The sequence below is a fragment of the Passer montanus genome, unplaced genomic scaffold (genome assembly GCF_014805655.1).
Source record: "Passer montanus isolate IOZ18808 unplaced genomic scaffold, ASM1480565v1 scaffold32, whole genome shotgun sequence".
Classification (NCBI taxonomy): Eukaryota; Metazoa; Chordata; class Aves; order Passeriformes; family Passeridae; genus Passer; species Passer montanus.
In genome coordinates, this window is record NW_024367930.1 from 8667030 (window position 1) to 8692625 (window position 25596).

At 36.6% G+C, this 25596-nt stretch overlaps 1 protein-coding gene across 3 annotated transcripts in view; it reads right to left on the minus strand.

Moving 5' to 3' along the window:
• Positions 1 to 1515: 1515 nt before the first annotated feature.
• Positions 1516 to 25596, minus strand: part of BBS9 (Bardet-Biedl syndrome 9) — a 287548-nt gene continuing 263467 nt past the window's right edge. For all 3 annotated transcript variants that reach the window (XM_039715217.1, XM_039715218.1, XM_039715219.1), the window contains exon 23: positions 1516 to 5204. In XM_039715217.1, the coding sequence (XP_039571151.1) occupies positions 5158 to 5204 (47 nt within the window). In that variant the 3' untranslated portion in view covers positions 1516 to 5157. The remainder of the gene's footprint in view (positions 5205 to 25596) is intronic.

The window sequence follows — 25596 nt, forward strand, 5'->3', positions numbered from 1 at the left end:
ATCAATAGCAAATACTCACTTAAATTTATCAAAAGTAGATTTGGGACTCTAATCAGGTTACAGTAATGATTCAGGATTACTGACCTCCCTCCAAGATTTCAGGCCAGGCAGCAGCTTACACAATTGGAACAGCTTTTATCTTTTTTCTGCATCTGAATGTACTGTCAGTCTGCTGGAGTTGTGGTGGAGGGCGAGCTATGATTGGCACTAATCATTCCCACTTAGGAAGCACTCCAAGTCTCTACTCTGCTTATAAAGACAAATTATCTTATCAAACACTGTTATTATTTTGTTCTACAGTATTAACTGGTTTTGCAGAAAATAATTTCCTAAAGGAACGATTTTTATGATGACAGCGTGGTGTTGCAGTGGTGCTAGCAAACAAATGAACAATACAATATGTTTATGCTTAATGAAATGGAAAACACTCCCATCAGAGTTAACATCAATTTACACAGTGTAGCCTGAGGGTGGGGATCTCTTCCATGGCTTCTGCTTACTTTCATGATTTTTTACCTGATATGTAAGAATCCTTTCATTTAAAGCACAAGAATGCATACTGAAATCTTCAATACAGCAGGTTCCTCTGAAAGCAGGAATGCCTCTTACAGACATAGTAAATCCAAACACATGGCAATAAATGTAAAAGAAATATCAACCTACAATAACTGCACATGAAAACAAATTGGTATTTTACTCCTTTTCCTGATTACAACAACATGAAGCTCTTGGAAAATACCAAAGTGTTTTAAAATAATAATTATATTTATTTAAATCTATGTTCATGTTGCATTTGTTCAAACTCCTTGATATTGCAGATGTAAAGATAGAGCAGTCAGGACACTTTTTCAGACAAGACCAGGTCAATTCTATTAGCTGGGTTATGCTCCATCCCATCATTAACTACAGCACTTGCCATACACTTAATGCCAACAGAAGTGCAAAGTATCTCTGCTGTGATCTGCTGGTCTCCTGGAAAAAGCAAATTCGCCCAGGTTAGCAGCTTCTATGCAGCAAACAACCAGCTGTCTTGCAAAAGAGGATAGAAATAATCATTCCTGATACTATTGACAAGAATTTACAAGACAGGGGACAAAAAGTAGAGAGGAAGTTCAAGATTCTAAAACAAGCAACTTTTTTCACTGTTTACCTAGAAAACAAACTCATGTCGAACTTGGTCTACTAGAGTATTAGGATAAATTCTCATTGAAACAATGGATTCATAACCTCTTCCAGCTGGGGTGAATTTTGTTAATTATAAGCCTGGCCCTGTGGGCATGTGCCCTCAACAAGATCAAGGCTCATGAAGCAGCATAATGCTGTGCAAACTTTACCTTTGAGCTGCAAAGGAGCTAAGTCACCTGCAAACAGCACATGAAGATACCACATAAATACCAGAGCAACCTCATGCTGTAAAGGCGCAAATTAAGAAAGCAACAAGAAGTGAAGGGGTGACAGCAAACAAAGCTGTGGGAAACTCAAGGTTAATTTTCAATGAAGAAGTGATACAGAAGCTTGGTTTCAGGAGTATGTCATATTTTACAGCAGTTTTGCACCAGTTGTTTTTTTTTAGTAGACTATTTATAAACAGAAGATTCTGATAAGAAGGAAAGATACTTATTCAATATGATTCATACCCTGTAATTTTATTTTTTTTTCCAATGCTGGAAGAACTTCACCTAGAAATACAATCTCTGCTCAACAAATTTCAGTTTATGGCAGTAAATTACTCTTTATAAGCAATACAAGAATATTGAAATTTATCTCTAATTCTCTCTGTACAGTAAATGCTGAAGAAGAGAAAATAATAAGACATTATGAAGCAAAGCCCAACCCCTTGAAAGCAGAGAAATGTTGTTTTTCTGTGTCACAGTTGAATAATAGTTGGACAGAAGAATGAATCTGGGGCTGGAAACCACAGTCTTAGTTTGAACTCAGCATTGTGTACAAAGCCCAAAAGATGAGCAGCATCCAGACCTCCAGATTTTGGTCATCAGAGTAGTAATTGTTTTAATCTGTTTTTCTAAAATGCAATGGCAGAAAAACAAAACAAAAGCCATTGGACAATAACATTCTGAAAATAAACTTCTACTAAGAAAATAAACTTTAGAAGCATTTACCTGTTTAACAGAAAAATATATGCTTTATGTTAGAACTTGTTTTAGAAAATGTGTTTCAAAGTTCTAGATAATAAAGATGTCATGAATCACAGCATTATTTTCAAAATGTCACAAAATTCCTTTTAGATTTATTTCAATAAAATTGTAATTTAAAATTAATTTTAGTCTTTGAGCCCACTTAACCATATGAAATCCTATTCAAATAGATGAACATGCAGATGGGCTGCATATTTAAGTTGACCAGAAGAGCTGAGCAGGAATTACTATAAAATCCTGTTCAAAACAGTTTGACTGGCCACCAGTGCCTCTCCCAGCTTCAGAAACATTGCTGATGAGAACCAAACATATGATCCCCCCAAACTAGCAATGTTTCCTTACATTCCTTACACCTCTCTAGCTTCCAAACATCCTGTAATTGGCCTGATTTTTTCCCAGCCAAAAAGAACTTTCTTAAAAATTCAAATTACATTTGAGAACTGCTAAGAATTACTTTACAATATTTCCTCTTAGGCTGCTGCATAAATGACTACATTTCAATTACTTCCTTCCTCTGAATTAGATGGACTATTTGGCATTGGGGGAAAGTAAGTAATTTTTATTCAATGCAACTTTTAAATCTTGATGATACTATCAAATACTGCAATTTAGAACAATATACAAAGAGGTCATACTTTACTACTACAGACAGTTCTACCTTTTTCTTCCTTTCCTCCCTCCCCTTTATTGCCAGCATATTTTCTCCTTTTGTAAAACTATCCTCATGAGACCTTATTTTGCAAAGCATGGAGCAGAAAAGGCAAATAAGAGTGCTTCTTAGCATTTCATCTCAAAATGACAGAAAATAACTTAAATAAGAGTGGATGATATAATTGACCTGAGTGCCTACTTGTCATTTACCCTGAAGTCCCAATGAAGCCAGGGAGCTCTGAGCACTGGGATCACATTCAATAATGGGAATCATGACAGAGTAATATATTTCACAGAAGTCTCATAGCAGTGAACTTTCCAGCTATATTATATGCCTATAATTTAGGATTCTTTGGTCCAGGATTCTCCACCATTATGGTATGAGCTTTCTGTACTAACTGTGGTTGATTTTTCAAGATTCCCTAGTAGCCACTGACAAGAGGACAAAAGAAGATTTGAGATCTATAGTTAACAGTTAAGCCTAATAGCTACAGTAATTGATTAGTTCTCCATGGACTTTTTTGGTCACTGAGGTGTGTACAGAGACTACAGGAGATTATTTTATTGTGTAATTTTCACAGCGCAGCAGGGTACCTTGACAATGGGTTGGATACCACCCTCCTGACAAAACACCACGGGGGAGGGATCAGAGTGAAGAAAACTCAGAGAGCAGAATCACTCCATAACAAGCAGGGGGTAGGATTTTTTCCTTCCTGGGAAAGAAGCAAGATTTCTGGCCCCACAACTTATAGATAAATCTAAGGTCTCCTGGGGGCCAGAGTCATTTTGTTGGGAGGTACAGCTCACTTCAGCCCTAGAGGTATCAGAGGCCTTACCCAGTTCCTTGGCTACTGAGCTATTTAATAGCTAACATGTTGAAAAAGGCTTCTTGAAACAGTTATACCATGTACTGAGCCAGAATAGGGCCAGAGGGTTAAGCAGCAGATGCACAAGAGCTGCAAAGCTGGTTTTGTTTTAGGGGTGGGTGGATGTAATGAAATTGAAAGTAGACATGGAGATGATGAAGGTTGATGGCTTAAGACATTCTAAAAAATAATGTTTCCTTATTAGCCACAGATCAAGCCAGCATTGACCACAGAAACTGTTACAACCTCTTTTGAAACAACACAAAAGTGAGTTGGAGGAGCCTTTACTACAGCTAGAACAGGAGCTAGTGAATCCTTGTTGAAGAAATCAACAGGAGTGAGGGATGTGGAGATGGCTCATGTACTTGCATCTACCACAAACTAAACTGCACCTATCAGTGCATTCTCTATCTGCCATCCAAGAGACTGCAATTTATATTTTGGTATGAACTAGCAACAGTTGTTCAAATGCCTGCTTATACACTTGATCCTGGTCTCAGTTATTTTCAGTTCCAAGTGTATTTTAGTAATAACTCACTCTCAGAAATCCAGACATCAGCCTGACTCTTCCAAACTCTAGGCCAAGGTTCTCTCAAAGTTTGCCTCAGTTGTTGGGTGTTGTATTTCAGGCACCTTGCATGAGCCTGACCTTCAGAAGGCGAATACTCAGAACTTCCAAAATGCACAACACTCAAAGCACCCTCCAACTGGATTAATAAAAATTAAGGCACTCAAAAATTGGTAGTTACTTTTGAAAGTCTTACCCATAACTAGAGTAGACTGGTTGACAAGAAAAGCAGAAATCACAGGTAACCATAAAAAGATCCATGTGATGCTGTGCTCAAGGTACTTACAGTGTAAACTTTACTCCCATTCATAGTGGCATAGTTAATGGCAAAAGGGTTTGCCCTTTATGTCCAGTAACCATATTTTACTCTATATCTCTAGAGAACAGGAGTCTGTATAAGCAATGAGAGAGGGGGGAAAAGAGTTGATGGATTACCAGTTTTTCTCCTGGTGGTGAATTCAGCTGTCTGGAATCATGAATGTTAGTACAGGAGGAAACGAGATAATTATCTTTTGTCAAAACTGTGATATAACAAATGTTAATATAATCTCAAAGGGAGGTGCAGTTCAGAATATCTTTTAAAAAGACAAAACACATAATGAAACAAAGTTTGCTTTTAACTATGTATAAACATTCTTTGATCAATCAACTGAATCCTTAGAAAGGGATGATATATCGTAAAACACAACACCCCTACCACAGTTGGGTAAGTGCTTAAACTTTGCTCACAGAAAGGATGATAGCAGTTGGCAGGGAGACCCAACCAAATTATTAGAGTGGAACTTTTTTGTTTTTATATAAATTAGCACAGTCCTCTCCTTCTGGAAGCTGCAGTCACTACAGAGTAAAATGGATTGGTACTGCTGCATTATAAACACATCTGGCATCAGATAAAAATTTCTCCTGAGGGTTGTCATCAGAGTTCGTGGCTTTTTGTTTCCTCTGCTGCATCCTCAGACAGACCTGTAAAGCAAAAAGGAGATGCTTAAAAATTTAGTGCAGTTGGCAACTACATGCACTACATTGTTGATTATATCAGTTTGTGAAAGCCTTACTTATAGCTGGAGGAAACAATTTATTACATGCAAAACACTTAGGATAAAAATGCTTAACTTGCAAGTTCAAGCGCTCACAAGTTCAGAAAATAAAAAAATAATGCAATAAAGGCCATTTCACGTCAGCTTTTCTATACATATCATGGACAATAACAGTTCAAAGTACAAAATCATGGACTACTTTTGCGTCAGAAAAAAATGACAGAGAACAATTGGGCATATGATTGGAGACACAGTTACTCCAATCTGCAACTTGCATTTATTCTGTCCGTTTTTCTGGGGAAAAAATTACAATATAAGTTCCAAAACAATTAATTTGAAATGAAATGAAAATTGAATGCATATACTCATTAATAAGAACATACTTATACCTTTACATATGACAATCAGCTTGGGCAAGAGGAAAATAGCCATACTCGTATATTGAAGGTAACTTCTACTATAAGCCAAGAGAATGAATTTCCCATTTTCAAATACTAGTTCAAGAGATTAATCAGTCTTGGATAGGATAATAATCTTAGCAACAATGAACTTGACAGAATTTGAAAAGGGGGTAGAGACTCATGGAAAGTTTCTTCAAATATTTAGGGAGAAAGAAAACAGTGGATGATCACACAATTTTTTACACACACATACTTGAATGACTAAAATGAAAAGTGGTTATTTCACCCAGAAGTTTCTTACATAGGCATTCTTAGTTTAGATTTAAAATTATTTAAATCCTTTTCTAATTAATTTAAGCAACCCAAAATAAATTGGCACTATCTCCAAATGGTATATGAGTAATAATAAAATAACACACAGATTTTATGAGGTTTGTTTTGATATGCTTTTTTAACTTCTTCTCTGAAGAAGGCTAAAATCCCTCAACATACAATGAAATGATCCAGCAGGTCAGTGGAATAAAATTTGAGCATCCAATATTCTAAACCAAAGCCACCAGTCTGCTATCAGCCTAATTGCTTTTACAATTATGTCCACACAGAATTTAGCACCAACAAGCTACATAAACTTAAATGCACGTGCTTTCATTCAGATCTGTGCAATTTCACATGATCAAAACCATCTAGATTTATTTTCCAGCTTTTATTTTACACTTCCAATGTTTCTGGTGCTTGGGGATTTTAGAATTTACAGTGGTTTTCATGGGTGATGGTACTAAACTGAACAAATGTTATCTCAAGCCTTGAGATAAAAAGACTAAAGCAGTAAAATTTCAGCAACAGCTGGAAGCCCAAAGCCCTGAGGGTCTGAGTAGTTCCCCTTACTGACATTGCTAGTTTTGGGTTTTTTTAAAGGACAATTAAAAGTATCATGTTAAGAGCTGACTTGGGGTTCCAAAGGTCAGCCCTTGAATGGCCATTCCTTTGTTCAAAGCTCTCATCACACAGCACACGCTGGGATGCCAAAGGGACCAGCAGCAGGTCCCATCTTGTTTCATCAATGATCATGGGGAAGGGGTTAGGTAGCATGATAAGGAAACTTGTGGATTATAGGAAACCAGGATGAGCTACAAACGTTGGGAAGGAGAAAGAAATATCGCTCTAGGACCAAGCAATTAACAAATGTAAGAGAAAGTAGAGGGGATACCACTTGAAATGCACCGTAGAAATAACAGACTTTAATTTTTTTTACTGTGCTACTTCTGCAGGGCTTTCCTCAGCAAGTAACTGTGTTTAAGTTATGCACTGGCAATGAAACACCCACCATGGCTCAATAGAGAACAGAAACCACTGCAAAGCTACAGCTACCTCTGTTCCTGACTACATAGCTTGGTTAAGCTGTTTAGAGCTCTGCCTAAAGAAGTACCTGAGAATAACTTGATTTCCCAGCATAGTCAAGGAAACTAGTGCCAGAATTATGAAACTGGCTGCTCCACACTCCTATAAAAGCTGGACACACACAAAATCTGAATCAGAAACAGAAAAAAGGAGTTATGACTATGGTCAGCTCTTTGTACCCAAAAAGAATGGTTGCAAATTTACCAGAGACCAAGAGTTTACCAACTGTGCATTGGTGTTGCACAATTAAGCCATGACACTGCCACTGCACAGTGCCCTCAGCCTCTTGACATTTGAGGACTGGCTGGCTGCTGGACCTCCAAGAAGCATAACAAAACAGAAATTAAAGAAGGGAGGTTTACAAAAATATCTCAATACAAAAACCTCTCAGCTAAGAAGGCTATATCAAAATGCATTTTTTTCCTTTGTTAGGCTGAAAACATGGCCTGTCAAAAATTAAAGTGTAATTATAAGCTTACAAAAAAAATTCTTTGAGCCAAAAAATAGTGCCCAGTGCCCAAGACACTACCTTCAAAATCTGTTACTTCCCTGACATTAAATTCTTACAAAAAACCCTTGTGTCTATTTCTACAAATTGCTGTGCCAAAGTGAACCATGAATGGTTACTTTCATGAAAAGCCATGGATCCACTAAATCTAACACATTTAATGTAATTACTGGCTGGCAGAACTGAAGTCACAGAGCAAGATTTACCCTGGTTTCACACAAGTTTGCACAACAGCTCTGTAGGTTCCAGCTACAGGGAACCTGGAATACTTCAGCGTGGATCAAAGAACTACTACATGAGTAAACTGTGGGAGAGGTGAGCTGACAGGTGAGGCACAGACTGCAGCTATTTTTATTGTGCAACTCCAAAATGGGAGGCAATACAGAATCAGGAAAATACAGCTTGCAATAACCAGCCTTCCCACCTCTACCCTGTATTTTTTCTGATATGCAACTTTTATTAGTCATCTAGGAGAACAACATAAATGTCACATTGATCTAACTGGCACATTCTACATTATAGCAGATGAGATAATTAACATCAGAGAGGTTTCTCATTAGCATATTCCAACAAGCTTAGGCAGATCCTGAAAAATACAGGGTATAAATATAAATTATGAAGACTGAGGCTTCTTTACCTCATTTCATCAGGAATAAAAAGCTTCCTTTCATCTTCATCTCCCCCATTATGAAGTTCTCTCTGGTTTGTTTTATAGACCATCCAAAAATCCTATCATAGTAACACTGGTCTGAACACATACACTTAGAGAAATATATATTGAAAGGTTTATGTCTCTGTTTATTAACACAGCTACAAACTGGGAAGCTCCTTTTGGAAATGATCATGGTAAGTTTTAACTCAGCAGTAGGCAACTACAAGCACCTCCGAGTGCTTTTGGAGTTCAGTTTCAAAACAGAGCCAGAATACATGACTGTATTAATATCCTGATTAGTAACATGAGATGGGGGATATCTGACACCAAGAAAGTCACTTAAATCCCTCAAATGCCATGTATTTGTCAATTAGCACCCTCAAGAAAGCAGCTTTTATAAACAAAGACACAGAATACTTCAATCATGTTATTCACCTCTTCAAAAGCATGACTTAATACACACATATCATTGAGTCACAGAAAGTTCATTTGTAGATCAAAATGTACTTTTGAAGCTTGAAAACCAGAAGTTCAAAGAAAATCAGTTACAGTGACAGAAGCACCAAAGACAGCCGAAAACCCCCAACTTTCCTGGGATTATTATTCATGCAGTTAGAAGGAAAAAAACCAAAACCCCAATGACACATTTAAAGGGAGAGATTATATTTGAGCATGATGGCAGTAGGGAGGAGAATCATTTTCTGTAGTCATAAATTGTTCACACTCAGCATGATGCTGTAAGTTTAAAGATGTTCAGGTTAAATAATTAGGCAATGGAAGAAACTACCCAGGGAGGTGGCTGAGTCAGGGATATGGGAAGTTTGCAGAGACAGGGCAGATGAAATCCTAGTGGGGATAGTGAAAAGGAAGATACACAGGTTTTGAATTGGATGACTTAAAGGATCTTCTCCAATCCTATCATTTATGCAGCTATGATTCATGCTGAGGAGAACATTTTGGACCCTTATGAATTACTGGCTGAGTTTCCTGGATACTATTGTACATTAGTCTACTCTAAAGCATGCATAAAACTAAGTCAAAGTTGGCTTTGAAGTGTTTGATCTACAATATCCAATACTTCCAGTCTCTTTTTCATACAGTGACTCAGAAAAGAGCTGTTATAACAAGACAAAAGTTATTTTGAGTTCAGATTAAGTTAGAAAAGGGAGGCACCCTGTTCTTCAGCTATTCCCATCTAAAAGAGGAAAAAACCCACCCCGTCTCATGGCCTAATGGTCAATATTGCTATTTCTAGACCTGACATAAGACAGCTTTAGAACAAACTAGAGCTTTAAACCGCTTTTTCATAAAATTTTTGGATGCAAAATTAAATGTTCCAAATGACCAAAGTTAATAGCTTTTTGCTTTTTTGTTAACAAAAGATGACAGATTTTTCCCAGCACCTTTAAGTCATATTTCTGAAAATCATAATTCTTCCTTCAAGAAGGCCCATCTATTCATTACTAATGATTTTCTTTTCATTAAAAACTACTTCAGGAAATGTATACCACTTCCTTTTTCTTAGTATTTAACCTTCATTCTGTAAACACAATCCAAGGGGCTTTCCAAAAACTTGAGGAAAGCACCAGTCTTGCTTATCAAACAGACACAGTCTAGTAGGAGACCAAAATGGATTACTGTAAAATCAACAAGCTACAAGCTTTCCTGTACTGCTTTAATGGGAGAAACTGGACTTCATTGGTATTCTATATCACTTTTAATGGGCTAATAAGCTGAGAGGGGCCCCAGCATTGCCTCCCCAAGTCACCAGTGAGTCACTGACCACTGCACACATAATTCAAAAATTCTCAGATTTTTGTATCAGAAAGTGGAGTGATGGTAGCTGAATAAGTGGGAAGCAGGGCTGACTCATTTATTAAAGAATTGTGTAAAACAAATAAATTTGTTTTTCATTTAGTGTGACTGAGAGAAAGGGCTTCATTCACTGAACTTTGCTTTGTCCTGAGGGACCATATACATCACAGGGTGGGTAATGTGAAACAACCGTTTCCACTCTGTAAATGTGCCCCCCACTAGCTGCGACTAACACGACAAATCCAACCTACATGAAGGTATCCACTGCTGCGTTTCTAAATGCCACAAAATAGCAGGGATAGAAGGGGTAGCTCTAACCTTGGGGAAAGAGGAGGGTCTATTCACACAAAACTTACAAAAACCTTGCTGAAGTCTTCCTTTTGTCATTCTGACTTAATAGTGGCATGTAGTAGCCACACAATGTAACACAATGGAGTTAATAAGGAGGTAACAATGACAAAGGCAACATTTACCAAATGTCCACATAGGGTTTTTTAAATTAGGCTTTAAACAACTTACAAAGTTTTTGTGCACTCATGCCTCTAGGCATTAGCCCTCAGCATGGTCTCTTTAGCATTTTCTTCTGATTCGTATTTGGAAAATGCCCAAGACATAAGAAATGTTTCTCATAAAAGTTTGAAAACCAGGAAAAACATCCAGTGGCATCACTAAAATTTCCCAAGGTGCACACCTGCTTCTTCTAATGACTCCAGTTACATACACATATAAATATAAATATAAATATAAATATAAATATAAATATAAATATAAATATAAATATAAATATAAATATAAACACATACACACACACACAGAGTTGGAATAAACACATTCTCTAAGAACTAAGGAGTTGTCAAACCACCAAATCCAGCTTACATATATATATATGTTAAGGAGATCAAGATGCATGAGATGCTAGTTAATTTGAAGCAATGTAGAGCTCTGTAAACAGCACTCTAATAACAGTGTTTTAAGTTCCACTTAGGAACAACAACAAAAACAAAAAAAAAAAAAAATCCAAAAATTATTACAAAGTAGTGTTTTAAGTTCCACTTAGGAACAACACAAAAAAAAAAATCAAAAAATTATTACAGAGCAAACTGAGTATGTTTGTAGTATGACAACCTGTTTAAAAAACAGTCACCTACCTAAAATCATGTCAATGATCATTATTATAGGAAGCACAATTGTGATGAAGCCAAAATTTTGGATGAAAAATATTAATTTTCTCCAAATATCTGACATCTCACAATCACTACCAAATCCTGGACATTTTTTCCCGGAAAGCTTGCAAAGGTTTTGAAAATTGATTGTTTTCATTTAGAGATGCTCTCAAGAAGTCACAAATTATACATTTCAGTTGGAACTGATATTTCTTGCCAGGAAGTAAATCCTGTAAATAAATTTGCTTTTCAGTAGCCAAACCTCCCTTCTTTCTCATTAGCTATCTGCCCTTGTCAGCATGGTAAATTAATTCAGTGGCTACTAAGCCAAATATGCACAATACAAATCTAAGATTTAAGTAATTATGGCCATACAAACACTGTTGCTTCAATTTATTCTTCATCATGCCTATATCTTCCCATTCACTGCAACCCACAAACCTATTAAGCTTTTCAGAAAAAGTTGGGTCTTTAAGAATTTGCTTTCAGAAAAAAACAAAAAAAAACCAAAAAAAAAAACAAAAAACACTTGGACCATGTACCTTGAGATTAAACAGACTATAATATATTAAAACCAGGGTCTTTTTTGTGTGGACATAGCTCTTGGATTTTTCCTGGGGAGAAGCAATGCCATAGCAATCAGTCTTTTGCCTGCCTGATTCGTTGTGCTGTTGTGTTGACTTCCCAGACAGACGACCAGTCAGCTGACTATTAACAAATCCTTTATCTTCCATCACCATGACAGATAGGCAAAACTCCAGGGGTAGGTTAGCTTTAGGGCAAGATTTTCCACCATTTTCATATGAATAGCAGTGAATCCCACTCCTGGAGACAACCACACAGAGTCTGCCTGCAGGAAGATCTAAGAGCTTTCACAGATACTATATATATATATATATAAAAAATACACACACACACACACATATATATACACATATATAAATATATTACAGTCAATTTCTATTTCTTACATGTTGGCTGCAGATCATAATTAATGTCTTGAAGACCTACAAAACCTCCAAACATTCCTCACCCACATAAAGTCACTTGAGCTAATACTGAGCAAACTTTTCAGCTGAGAATATTTTCATTTGAAATCTGTAAATACAGGTCAAATAAAGCATAGGTCAATTTTGTGCTGAATTTATCAGAATTATTTGGTTAAAATTAAATAACTACAGCATTTTTTAAATTTAAAAAATTCTTTGAATCTTCATTTCACACTGAAGCATTGCAAATAAACTTTCTTGAATATATATAGATATTTAAAATAAGTTAGTTGATATGAAGTCTAAGTGAAACACTTCATTTGAGGAGAAAAAAACTTGAAAAATCACTAGAGCTTGTCCCAAAAAAACAAATTGTCCAGTCTTTTTTTCTTCAAGCCAGAAACTTTAAAAAAACCCCAAACCAACCAGTTATTCACAGATCTCTACTCTTGTTAGTGTGTACCTGTAACTTAAGTCAAAATACTGCAGTTATTCTCTTAATATGCCTGATATCATTGTTGGAACGAAGCTTTCAACAAACTTATCTGTGACCCATCCACACAAAGTACAGGCAGCTTTAGCCACACCATCTTCTGCAAAACATAGAATAAAAGGGTCTACTAAGTTTTTAGGGGGAAAAAAACCTCACTTTTTCTTAAATAAAAAGTCTGATACAAACTTTAGGGTCTGTGCTGTGCTTCTTGAATGAGTTTGACTTGTAGGGCCACAAAACTCAGTACATTATGTACTTTGTACATAAACATCAGTTTCTCTAGTAGAGATTTCCAGCATGTCCATTATAGCCCATGGCTTCTCAGTACCAGGAAGATACAACAAAATAGAAAAAATTCAAAAAGAACAGCATAAATAATTGTGTGATTTTGTAGAAAACAGAAGAGAGGGAGAGAAACAAAATAGCTAAAGGCAAAGCAACATTAGGAATTGTTCAGTAAGACAGATATGAAAGAGGATCAAGAAGATGAAGCCAAGGAAAGGAATATTCAAGGCTGCTTTAATGCCATGTATTTTCCCTGAGGAAGTAGTGGAAGCCACATGGCTGATGACATTTGCAAATTAGTACCACAATGAAGACAAAAATCTGGTGGTCAGAGAGATGGTCAAGCTGATATAACAAGAGTTTTCCATTTCTAACTTCTATTATCGTACAACAGATCTGAGGTGCTACAAATTCCTAAGCACTGTGTAATATTCACAGAAACATCAGCTTTTGCTTACCATCAAGTATTCAGCAACTGAATACTCTTCAGTATGTTGCTCCCTGTTAAAATGGAACATTACAGTGCAAATGATAAAATCATATTCAAGATTTCCATGGGTTCTTCTGGAAATAACATACAACAGGATTTTACCATTTGATGTCATTTTTCCTTTGGAGTCTTGTGGGAAAAAAATACTTTGTTAGAGAAGTAAGTTTGAAGAAAAATGTGTTAATAAAAAAAAAAAAAGGAAAAACTACTTTTGTATAATACTTTCCAATCTTGAATTTCACACATTCTTTTTTAAGCTACAGTATATGAGGAAAATGCTTTCAGGAGGTTTTTCCCCAATGCAATCTTTTGATAAGTCTCAGGGCTGGCTTTAAAGCAAAAGAACAAAATAAAAAGAGCCTGTACTAAAGTAACAGATGAAATGTCGTATAAATGGACACTTAACTCCTTTCTATTGCTCACCAACATTCTGAATCTGCTTTTCTTTTTGTTGTCTTGGGGGTTTTTTGTGCTATTGCCCCTTTTCATAAAATGTTATATTGCAAATGCAAGGGATGATTTTTGGGGGAGGGAGTGGCAGTGTATCATAGAATCACTGAAGTTGGAAGGGACCCATCCAACTCCTATATGAAAGCACTTTGTATTTTTTATCTGATATGTATTCTAAACTGTCTTAACATCTCAACATACTAAAGACCTCCTTATATCCACTACTTTCCCACTCCTAACATTCTTGTCTCGTAGAAATGGAAGTGAGTTACCTCCTGCTGCACCCCTGAATATTTCCAAGCATATCTTGGCCATAGTAACTATAATGTGAATTTCAGTACTCACAACAAAAACTGTAAAGCTACTCAGAATTGATGATCCAATTAAGGATACTTATAACTCAAAGCTGAACAACAACTAGAAATTTCTGCGCCCTCCAACCTCACACAAATCAGCAGAAGCAGAAGAAGGGCAGCACTTTGTAGGACTGAGCCTTTTATCACCTCCAGAAAGCGAGTAGAAGCCAACAGACCGGCATCTAAAGCTTGGAATGATGAAAGTAACAGTTTTAAATGTATTATGGATTTTCTCATGGGCTCAGGAAGCAATAAAAACTAAGTACAGTCAGACTGCAGGAAACCAATATAGCTTTCATAATTTTTTGTGACTTTAGGGAAAACATGCTCAACTTTTATAGACAGCCAGTTCAGTATTACAAATTTTCAGGAAATGTCACTGCTATGGGATTCCCACAACAAATGCAGGTTATATTGAAATTACCGTTTTCTCCAAGGATGCTGCTCAAAATAAATTCATGTTGTGTAAATGGTCATGTGAATTTGCAATTCAACACAACTCCTTGATCACAGGTTTTTCACAGAACTGGATACAAAGGATGCTAGGAAAAGCAATATTTCATTCTGGTGGTTATATAACGTTGACTATTGATTAACAGGATAAGTGCCTGAAAAAAGCTAAGAAAGCAAAGACAAACATGCTAAATCAAAAAACAATCCTGAAAGATCTAATAAGATAAAAAATTCCAGAAAATACACTGAAGTGCAAGGAGAAGGAGACCTTTTGTTGTGCAGTGTTTCCATTTATCAATCAGTGCAGTTCTTTCCAACTCTGGAGGAAGTTTAAACAACATCAGTGGCTTGGCACATTTTAAAACAGAGTGCCGAAACCCAACATAGTTAAAGGGTATACCACAGATAGTTAACAAAAAAATCAATCTTTGATTTAAGGTCAGGTACTGTAAACACTTATTGTGGTTTATGCATAAGTAATTCAACTGAACTTAAGGAGTCCTGTAGGAACTCTCACACATGTAAATGCTTGCAGTCAGGCCTAATTTTCATACTATACAGTCTTTTAACCTGCCAACCAGTTTTCTCTTTTTATTCTGAAGAGTAGTTAGGTAGATAACATTACCAATTAAATATTATTAATTGATGCAAACAATGATCTTAAGGTATGAAATTCAGGTTTCCCTGATAACAGCATCCATTTAGTAACAAATTTTTATTTTTGTTTTTCAATTTTTTACACTTTACTGTGCCCATGACTTGCAAGTAATGTTGATATGGGGGTTTTGTGGGAAGCTATAAGTCTAAGAATCTGGTGACATCACCCAAGGAAATGCCTAAGTCCTATATTACATTTAACTCAATACAATTTTGTTTAAATCTTTTGAGACAGAACAGCATCTGTTTCCTAAGAAAGTGTTCTCAAAGGAGTCTCTGCTTTTACACATGGCAGTTCTGATCTCTCACTGCAGGAGAGCTTTACATCAAAGTCCACAAAAGCTCCAAAAGCTCCATTGGAGCCTCTCAAGGTGATCGTTTCGGCAAAATTATAGTGAGAGAAACGTTACTGAGAGACATTTTGTTACAGCAAAAGTGAAATTCAAATACAGTAGATGAAGATTTATCAAAATGTAGACATATTCCTACTGTGCCTGACCATTATCTGTTCTGCTAGGACATTACAGAAAGCTGGATGCTATTGCTTCTCTCCCAGTACACTTGCAGTTTACAGGTCTTGTTGCTGCAAACAGGGATATTGTTAGAAGAAATGTTTTGAAAGGAGCTGTGAGTTAAGGTACAGACTAGTTTTGGCTTAATCCTTACTTGGAATGGCAAGAGTGTTTTGCAGCTCTCATCCATGAAATCACACTAAACAAGAAAATAAATATCATCCTCCCAGTATTTTCAGCGAAAGGTGCAAAGATATGATCACCTGAATGAAACAGGCCAGCAGAAACACATGACTGAATGACTGAAAACCACTCATTCAAGCATGAAGATAACAAGTTTAATCCATAGATGACAAACAAGGAAACAGTAAAACATATGAACAACAACATGTATCAAATTTTTTAATAAACTGTTTAAAGTAGCACCTACCCTTCTCTCATGCCTTTCAGAAGGCAATAAAACTGAAGTACTGTTGAAATAGGTCCAGGTATTAGAATCCAAATTTAATGGGTTGCTGTACGGACTACCCAGCAACTACCCAACAAATGGTTCCTTTAGGCATGGTGGAATAGGCTTAACACAGCCATATCTTCTGCACCCACACAGGAGAAATCAAACTGTGCCATCAGCAATAGTATTTGCCTGAAAGATTCCATAGCTTTTACCAGCCTGAGTTCCTGCGCAGTAGCTTGGAAAACGATTGCCAATCATTTTAACAAGTTACAAATTTTAAAAAGAATGAGCTGTTCTCATATTTATTACCATCATAAGATGATAAGCTAAAATGACTTAATATTTGTAAAACTAAAGTGGATCATACTGAGATACCTATCTTCAGATATGCTGCAACACTGCTTCCCTTTCAAGAGCTGTTCTCATATTTATTACCATCATACATAAGATGATAAGCTAAAATGACTTAATATTTGTAAAACTAAAGTGGATCATACTGAGATACCTATCTTCAGATATGCTGCAACACTGCTTCCCTTTCAAGCCAAGACTGTTTTAAATGACACCATAAAAATGCTTCTAATACTTTATCTTCTAAATCCCAGGATTTCCAGGATCAAAATGCCCTCTTCCTTTATTCTTTCTCTAAATATCATCCAAAAATCCCTTTATCTGGCATATGATGCTACCTGCATCAGACAATACCCAGACTTGGCATACTTCAAGCCTCATCTGTTTTTCCAGGTTCTTCCAGGAGAGACAAAAATATATGAGGGAGAAGATAAAGTCTGAACACAGTTTGAAATAAATCCCCCTCTCTGTGAGATCTTTTTGCATCATTTTGACACACTGAGCTCTTTATTGGACTCAATGACATGCTGAGCTCAATGGGCATCATTTTGCATCATTTGCATCATTGCTCAGACACACTGAGCTCTTTATTGGACTCAATGACATGCTGAGCTCAATGGTTGGACTTGATGATCTAAAAAGTCTTTCCCAACTTAGACAATTCTATGCTGCTATAATACTATTATTAGTGCAATCTACCTAAAACCTTGGGTGTAGTCTATTATAAGCAGGAATAAATATTTTTAATTAACATAACTGACTGATGGAAATACTACAAGGCCCTGCCATATCTTCCTTAAAGGCCCTGGCTCATATGTCCACAAATCACATCATCTACTTTCTTAATCAATGGGTACTTAAATTCATGACAGGAACTGGCATTGGCCTTCAGGGTGGGAACAAAAGTGACCCTCAAAGCTCAATGTGATTATGAGTCAACTGAAGTCATGAGTCAACAGCAGTCTGTTGCTGATTGACTCTGCCTCACCAGTAGGTGTTACTTCAGCCATTAATGCAGAGTGCTGTATGGCTGCAGGGATATGCATGCCTGCCAAGGTACATAAAAAACATCCAAACCAAACTAAAATCTGCCAGGTCCTGAAAATATCATGTAACACCCTGCCCTGTATCTAGAACAGCATCCAAAGTAATGTTTGGGAGAGCTGACCACGACCACACCCATCCCTGTGTCTGCTTTGCAGCCTGAAGGGTTTTCATTGACGGCCGTTCCACTTAATCATTCAAAGCGATGCTTGGCCATTTGATTGCTGTGATTTAACACAGTAATAACAATAATCCAGACTATGCTTAAACCACTCATAGTACTTCCAAAACTGTTTATTAGCATTGGCTTCTGCTTTACTAGCTATTTTCAACACCCTTAATACTGAAGTTCCTCCTCTGGCACCTCCAAGAAGGCCAAGAGTATATGAAAAAGGCTGCCTTATTTTTTGTTTGACTGAGTAGTTGATAACTGCACTTAACTTCACAGTTTATTTATTTAACCCCAGCTCAAGCCATCCAAAATGCCCTGTGCATTTCAACTTCAGGTTCAAGACAGAACTGTATACAGAACACAGTCTCTTTCATTTCCCTCTTGAAATGAGATTCAATAGCTCCTCTTCAACCCATGAGTCAACTGCAAGGCCCTCATTTAATAATCCCATCCTTTTATTGCAATCACAGTCTGAAAATTCAGGCCCTCAATGCTCAACATCTCTGAGCAAAGCATCAGACACACCAGACTGAGGACTTCTGTCATGCTTTGACTAAATCCTGTCTTTGAGCTAGTTCTTTCCAACTGGTAGCTGAGACTCTTTGTGAAGACCTCCACAATAGGAAGCTCACTACTGGCAGTTTATTCTGTCACAGCACATTCTGTCCTTCAGCACATGACACATTTTCCATGGACTGGAACGATCTTTCTTAATGCATGAGTCTCATCCTTCTTCACAGAAGAATTCACAGGAACTGAATGCATAATTAAAGACTTGTACCCCAACAGAAGTGAACATTTTACCAAGGAGCCATTAAGATTGGACAAAAAAAAGGGCATTTTCACTTAAAAGCAGCTTTTGTTCAACGGGCAAGGCACAAGAGCAAGAGAGAACAAAACAAAATTTTTTGGTTGTTGAATATTAAATATCTTCCATGGGTTTTCTGAAAAACACCCTTTGTCTAAAATAAGCACTAACATTTTTATCAAGGTTTCTAAAAAACTTACACAACTTTTCTTGTCTATACAAACATAGTACATAAAAGGCAGAACTATGTATCCTTTCATCGCTACACAATAAGAAAGAACAGCATTTCTCGGGGAAACTTTTCTGCTGTAAATCCAGTGCTTATAAAATCAGTGTAATTGAAAGAAGGTGGGATGCAGCACAAGAGTTTCTCATCGCTCTAAATGTACAGTTCAGCTCACTCAAATAATAAAAACTCTATGCACATTCAGTCTTATACTTCTCTTAAAGTGAGGCCACTTGATTGTGCCAAATAATGTGTTGTCCAACTTGGACTAAACTGAGAACACTAAGCTCATTTTCCTAGTGAACTGTGCTGTACTTGTGTGATTTTTACATTATGAACAGACATTATCTATAAGAAAAAAGAAAACTTTCTAAAGTCAGCTTTCTTCAAATTCTTTAGATTACTGGTGAAAACTTAAAGGCCAATATACTTGAGATTAAAACTGAAAAACAATATTATCACCATTATGTAAATATACCTATACAGTCATATATAATTAGGTAATCATGTACATACTTATATTCACTCTGCCAAGTTCTGCACCATTACCATTATTTATATTTGATCTGATAGCTGGAAGACACTCCTTACACCATTTTCTTTAAAACTGTAAACAGCAGATAGCATCATCTTTTACAGTCATTAAAGATTTACAAGTTGCTAACAAAACTTTTACCACATTCATTTCTTGCTAACTTAAAAGTAAGAAGAAGAAGAAGATAAAAGGACAATTTGCATCTCATTATGTTGAATTGTAACAGTAAGAAAGAAAAACAAAGAAGATAAAGCAGAGGTTTACATGGTAAATCTGCTGATTGTTGAACATGTTGAGATAAAATACAGGCCATAAATCAACTTGAAACACTTGGAAGTATTAAAAAGACCAGGTAACTTTCATTCTTCCTACCTCAAGTTATCTACGTTCATAAAAAACTCATAAATTTGGCTCATGGCCAATATCAAACACTAAAATTAGGGGTGACTGTAAAAACAGCTTTTTTCTCTGAAATCTGACTTGCCAAGGAGCAAAACTGCCTTTGCAAAGGCAGTTCTTCTGAGATCTGAATACAACACTGAAGAGCCAAGAGGCCAGGACAATGAAATCAGAATTTTTTAAGGCTGACTTTCAAAACTGACATTAGACATACATATATAATACATACACATATATACATATATAGACACACATATATATGTATATATATATATATGTATGTATGTGTGTGTGTATAAATAAATATTTGCAACTATGCAAAGTCTGCAATTGCAACTCCATTCTGGAAATGGAATGCTTGCATTATGGAAAGTGTTATTTGCTACATCAAAACATGTAAATAAGGCAAATAAAGACACTTTTCATTAAGTTTCAGATCAGCAATGCTATGAAGAACAACAGAAGTTAAAAACTCCTATGCTGATTCCTATATCTGATTTTTTTTGTCAGATTTACATAGTTACTCTCCCACAGTTTGTCCAGCTAAAGCCACTTAAGTTTCTTCTCATCTCACCTCACAGCCCACAGTACCTTTCACATCTACTAATTTATTCCCAAGCAAGAACCACAAATTAAGCTGCTTGTGAGGTAAGGCCATACTTATTAAAATCCATATTAAACCAAACTGACCTAAATTCATTATTTTTGAGCCTTTCCTCTAGTAATCTGAACTTCTCCTTTATACCCATCTGGCAACCTCTATGAAAATTGTATGAAATTATATATTTTTGAGATGTTTATCTCTCTTCATGAGAAATTGGCCATGAGGGTTGAACAAGGGTGAGGCAATAACACGAATCAACAGTCCTGGTTACGTAAGGTTTCAAAGCAGATGAAAAATTAAAGGTATTTTTGTTCAATACAAAACAACTGGATGGAAACCATTTTGAAATTATAATTTTGATTTGTTCTAGCTCAACAAATCCAAATGCCCCATTTCAATAATTCCAATTCTTTCATGTTAAATAAAAATAGATGCATTTTCAGCTTGGCTTCCTACAATCCACATCTCAGAGATACTCACTGAAGTTGTGTGAAAAAGTTTATGTAAATTAAGTCACCATTAATTTCCATTCAGCGGGGAAAAAAGGTATTGATGATTTTCCCTGGATAAAAGTAATTTTAGATGAGAAATTTTGGAAAACCAAAAAACCCTTCAAAATCAAAAGCTACACTGTGACATTTAACTACATATGACTAAGGAGATAGTCCATAAGGAAGCACTTCTAAGTCAGAGGCTGGTATTAAACTTAAAAAATAGCCCTACAATTTTGCCACCAGTTACCTTTATAAAAATGCCACATATTAAAGAACAATTATAATTTTAAAAGCAGGGTGAATTCAATACCTCTTAAAATTCCTTCCTAACTGTAAATGTTTTCTAAAAAAAATTGTACTGAAAGTTGCATCATTGAAAGAGAAAAAGAATCAACACCATTTGAGATACCAAATTTTTTACCCTCATGTTTCTTCAAAACAGAGCATGGGACTCACAAGCTCTGTCCCACATGGGTATGAACAACACCCTGGCAGGATCAGGTACCTCCATGCACGTGTACAAACCAAGTGCCAGCACTGGAGACCCCATGTGTCCCGAGCACAGACAGCTCTGCCAGCCCCCACGAGATGTGACAAGAGAGCTGTAACCCCTCTGCTCACCCTTCAGCTGCTCTCAAGGCATAGAGAAGATTTCAAGGAAAAAGGTGGAAACCAGTTTCTGTGGGATGCTGCCCACAGAATAAAGGAGAGAACAGGAATCTATGGGGCAAAAACTTCCTAGTAAGAGATTGCCAAACAGGTGGTCATTTTCAAAAGGAAATAATGAGGTTTTGGGGTTCTTCTTTTAAACATATGGTTGTAGATGAAGCCTAAATGGAAGGCCCTCATCTTCAGAAGCATAAGAATGACATGGAGTTCTTTCAGCTGTTACCATACCACCCTACAGGTGCACCACCAAAGTGACACTGATGGATTGGTGGGGAAAGAACGATGGAGTTACGCATCTGGCACATGCACAGCAAACACAGAGCACCTCTGTGTCAGTGAAAAAAAAACCTGCTGGAGCTAAACCAACCAGAATTTGTCTATTTTAAAGGAATACTAGGTATTATTGAGCAGCCTTTAGAATGCTGCTGTCCACTTTAGAAAACAAAGCATGGTAACATGAAAACATATGCAAGCCACCCTCACTTTTCACAGGTTTTAAAGAACAAAAGGGCTTTAACTATGATGTTCTCAATACAACCATTTAGTTGGATGCCTGGAATAATAATAAATATAGAATTTCACCCAATAATTTACTCAACAAACCCTTAACTTCAAGTTGAGCTTTTTGAAGTAAAAATTTCACATGAAGAATGAATCACATCTGTAAGGAAGTTATTTCTCTCTCCCCAGAATTTTCCTTTATTTCTAGGTCCAAATTTTTCTTGCGTCTCCTTCCAGGCATGTACATATGCAATACATTGGCTCTGAAATCATTATCTGCTTTTGTTCATCTCTACTTTACATCAAACAAAACACAAGAGGAAGTAAAAAAATAGCTGTAATATGCACATTACAGAGCACTTAATCTCATGGCTGGTGACATACAAACTACAAGATAGCAATCTGGAATATAACACACATTGTCTACTGAAACTGCCATTGCTTGGATAGTGACTTCAGTTTGCCAGTACTGGAAGGATTAAGTCTAGGTAAAACACAGATCCGAGCAAATTTTGCCCAACATGGACAGTTTCCTCATTTGTAAGGGAGAACTTAGGGAATGAAGGAGACAGAAATGACACTCATTACACTGTGCTTTTGCAGATTCAGCAGATTTTTCTCCACAGAATAAGTAATAGTCTGGTGGACTTCTCTCTCTTTTTTCCACAGTGTGTTTGAAGGCCAGATGACCTGGCTCATGCAAAAGGTTTTGCTTTAATAAGTCATCCTACTGCAAGATAATTTTCTTCATAAAATAGCAGTACTTCTGTTTACCAAATTTGCTACTCTGCCCATTGAAACTTTATACCAGAAGGCTCCCTGCTGATTAGGAAGGATGCTGATGTTTTCCTCCCTAGAAGGCACTGGCACACATATTTCCCCAGAAGTCTTCAACTTCAGTTCCATAACAGTTACAATGGTAGAATAAGTTTTTTGTCAAGAAAGATATATACTTTATCAATAAAGAAGAAATTAGGAAAGTCAGAGGAGAAACATGTAGAGAGATAAAGACACACTATATAATTGTTCAGTGTCCTAAAAATACCATTTGAGCACATGAAGTAGGAAAACAAATAGTATGGGAATAGTAGTATGGGAATACAGTTGCACCAAGCTGCATCAGTGGATGAGGGAAGGGCAAGACCAGTTTTGAATCATGGGTGGTTCTCCATGACCTCTGATGGATGGCACTGACCAGAGATTGTGGCTGGCAGTGAAACCTTCAGCCAGACTTGCAAGATTAAATGGCAGGCAGGGACAGAGCAATGCAAACTTTCTGTGGGACACTGGCTGAACTGAGGTAATAGAATTCATAGTGTAAACATAACATTTCAGAAAAATATAATTTTACCATGTTCATCAACAAACCAAGAACAATACCAGGAACACAGTTACACCCACATCTAGATCATCTTTTACCATAGCCTCAAATCCTAAAGTCAGTCCTGGCAGCTGCTCCACAGAAGGCAGCATTGCTAGACCAAAGACAGCAGCTCAGTAATTTAGATATACATAGATACTGGGACCAGGTCCCCCGCTTGGGTCACCCGGCTGAGAATCAACAGGCTACTGTAGCTTTGTTTCTAACCACTTCCTGACTACAGTTTGGCTATTTAGTCTTTCGCCACCTGGTTTATATTTGATTTGCAAAAATAAAAATAAACAATATCCCTCAAGGAGCAACAAGAATACTGCCCAGTTTGCAGTTTGTGACCAGAGAAGCAAGGAGCTGGGGCCATACATTCTCTGGTACCTAAGCCACAGGTCAGACCAGTTGCCAGCTAAGCCAATATTTCTGGTTTGAAGCATCTGCTGAACTCTTGCAGACAATTAGAAAGATTTGTTCCATCACTGAAATAGAAAACCAAATTTAAGAACGGCTGTGTAAATAAACTGGAAGTTCATTCAAAACCTGGGACACAGAGGCCAGCTATTTCTGGAATATAAAGAAAAGTAAGTTGGGAAAAGTTCTTAAAGTTTGAATCTATCATTCTGCTTAATTCCTTCACTGTGAATGAATACACAGGAATAAAAATGGCTCCAAAACCGAAAATTTAAAGAACAAGATTAATATTATTTCAGCTGTTTTTCTGTGGATAGAACTCAACTTTTTATTTTGTTGATGATCTTAAAAGTCTCTCAACTTGGTAAATTAAAAAGCTGGAATTCCTTTATTTTTGTGGTAAATGCATGTTGTATTGCAAATAATTGCATTTAGAACTGTAATATCATAAGCATTTTGTCAATTAAAAAATCCATTGTAACATTTTATGGATATCTCATACGTAATAATTTTAGTTTATCCACATTTAATTAACTTGGGGATTAGCTCTTCCTACAAAATTAAGTTTCAGGATTAAAGTAAACTCTATAGTCCAAAGGCCTGCTTAAAGTTGTTCAGGTAGCATGTTTGCTTAAAAATACAACTTGCCAATTAAGCAAAATGGAATAACAGCATTTTAAAACTCTGTTTAGAACTTTAATTCCCGAATGAGTTCAGAGTTACCCAAATCCCACTGGAACATGATTATGATTATGCTCCTTAGCAGTCTTTTAGCATGGCAATGAGAACCTGAAAGGAATCCAGTGGGCACTTATAATCTATCTCCAGAAAGCACAGAGCAAGCATATTTTATCCCCTTTGTAAGCTGGACTGATAATGCTCAGTCCTGGCAGGACGAAAGTAGGAAGTAAGTCCTCCTAGTAAGTGGGAAGAGAAAGAAGTGCTTTTGTTGACCACCCCCTTATTTTCATATGCCCTAAAACAGCTACGCATCCTGTTCCTTATCTACTGATTCCAATTCCTAATTAACCAATAGAGGAAAAAAAAACCCAAAACTTCTCTGGCAATGACTACAGGTTTTTTCATACTGAATTGCAGGGAAAAAGAAAATTTTAAAATCTGTTGACTTGCAATTGCAATGTTCACATGGTGCCACATGCCATGGCACTTAAACAGGGAAAAACTTAATCTATGCTTACATTTTAGCACACACCTATTTCCATTTATTTCTGAGTCAGTACTGACAAGTTTAAAGTTAAGCATGATCCAATTTTTTAGAATAAACTGGGTAACTCCTGCTTTCCATTTCCTTCTTTGTCTCCTGTTTCTGCCTAAAACCAAACCCTTTCTTTACCTTTAAGAAAAAAAAAATAATCTTTCAAACATTACTTATATAAAAGCACAGGAATGTTGTTAGCTCTCAATTGATGTTTCTTTCATAAATTCATTTAATCCTTTTGCATTTTGGGTTTCCACAACATCCTGCAGGAAGGTGTACTGCAATTTACATGCCATGTAGAAGGGCATCCCCTTTACTTTTTTGCAACCTTGTGCCCTGATTTTAGTATTTTGAGAATTTAGAAGTTGTGGATGCCCCATAACTGGAAACATTCAAGGTCAAGCTGGACAGGGCTCTGAAAGCAAACTGATCTAACT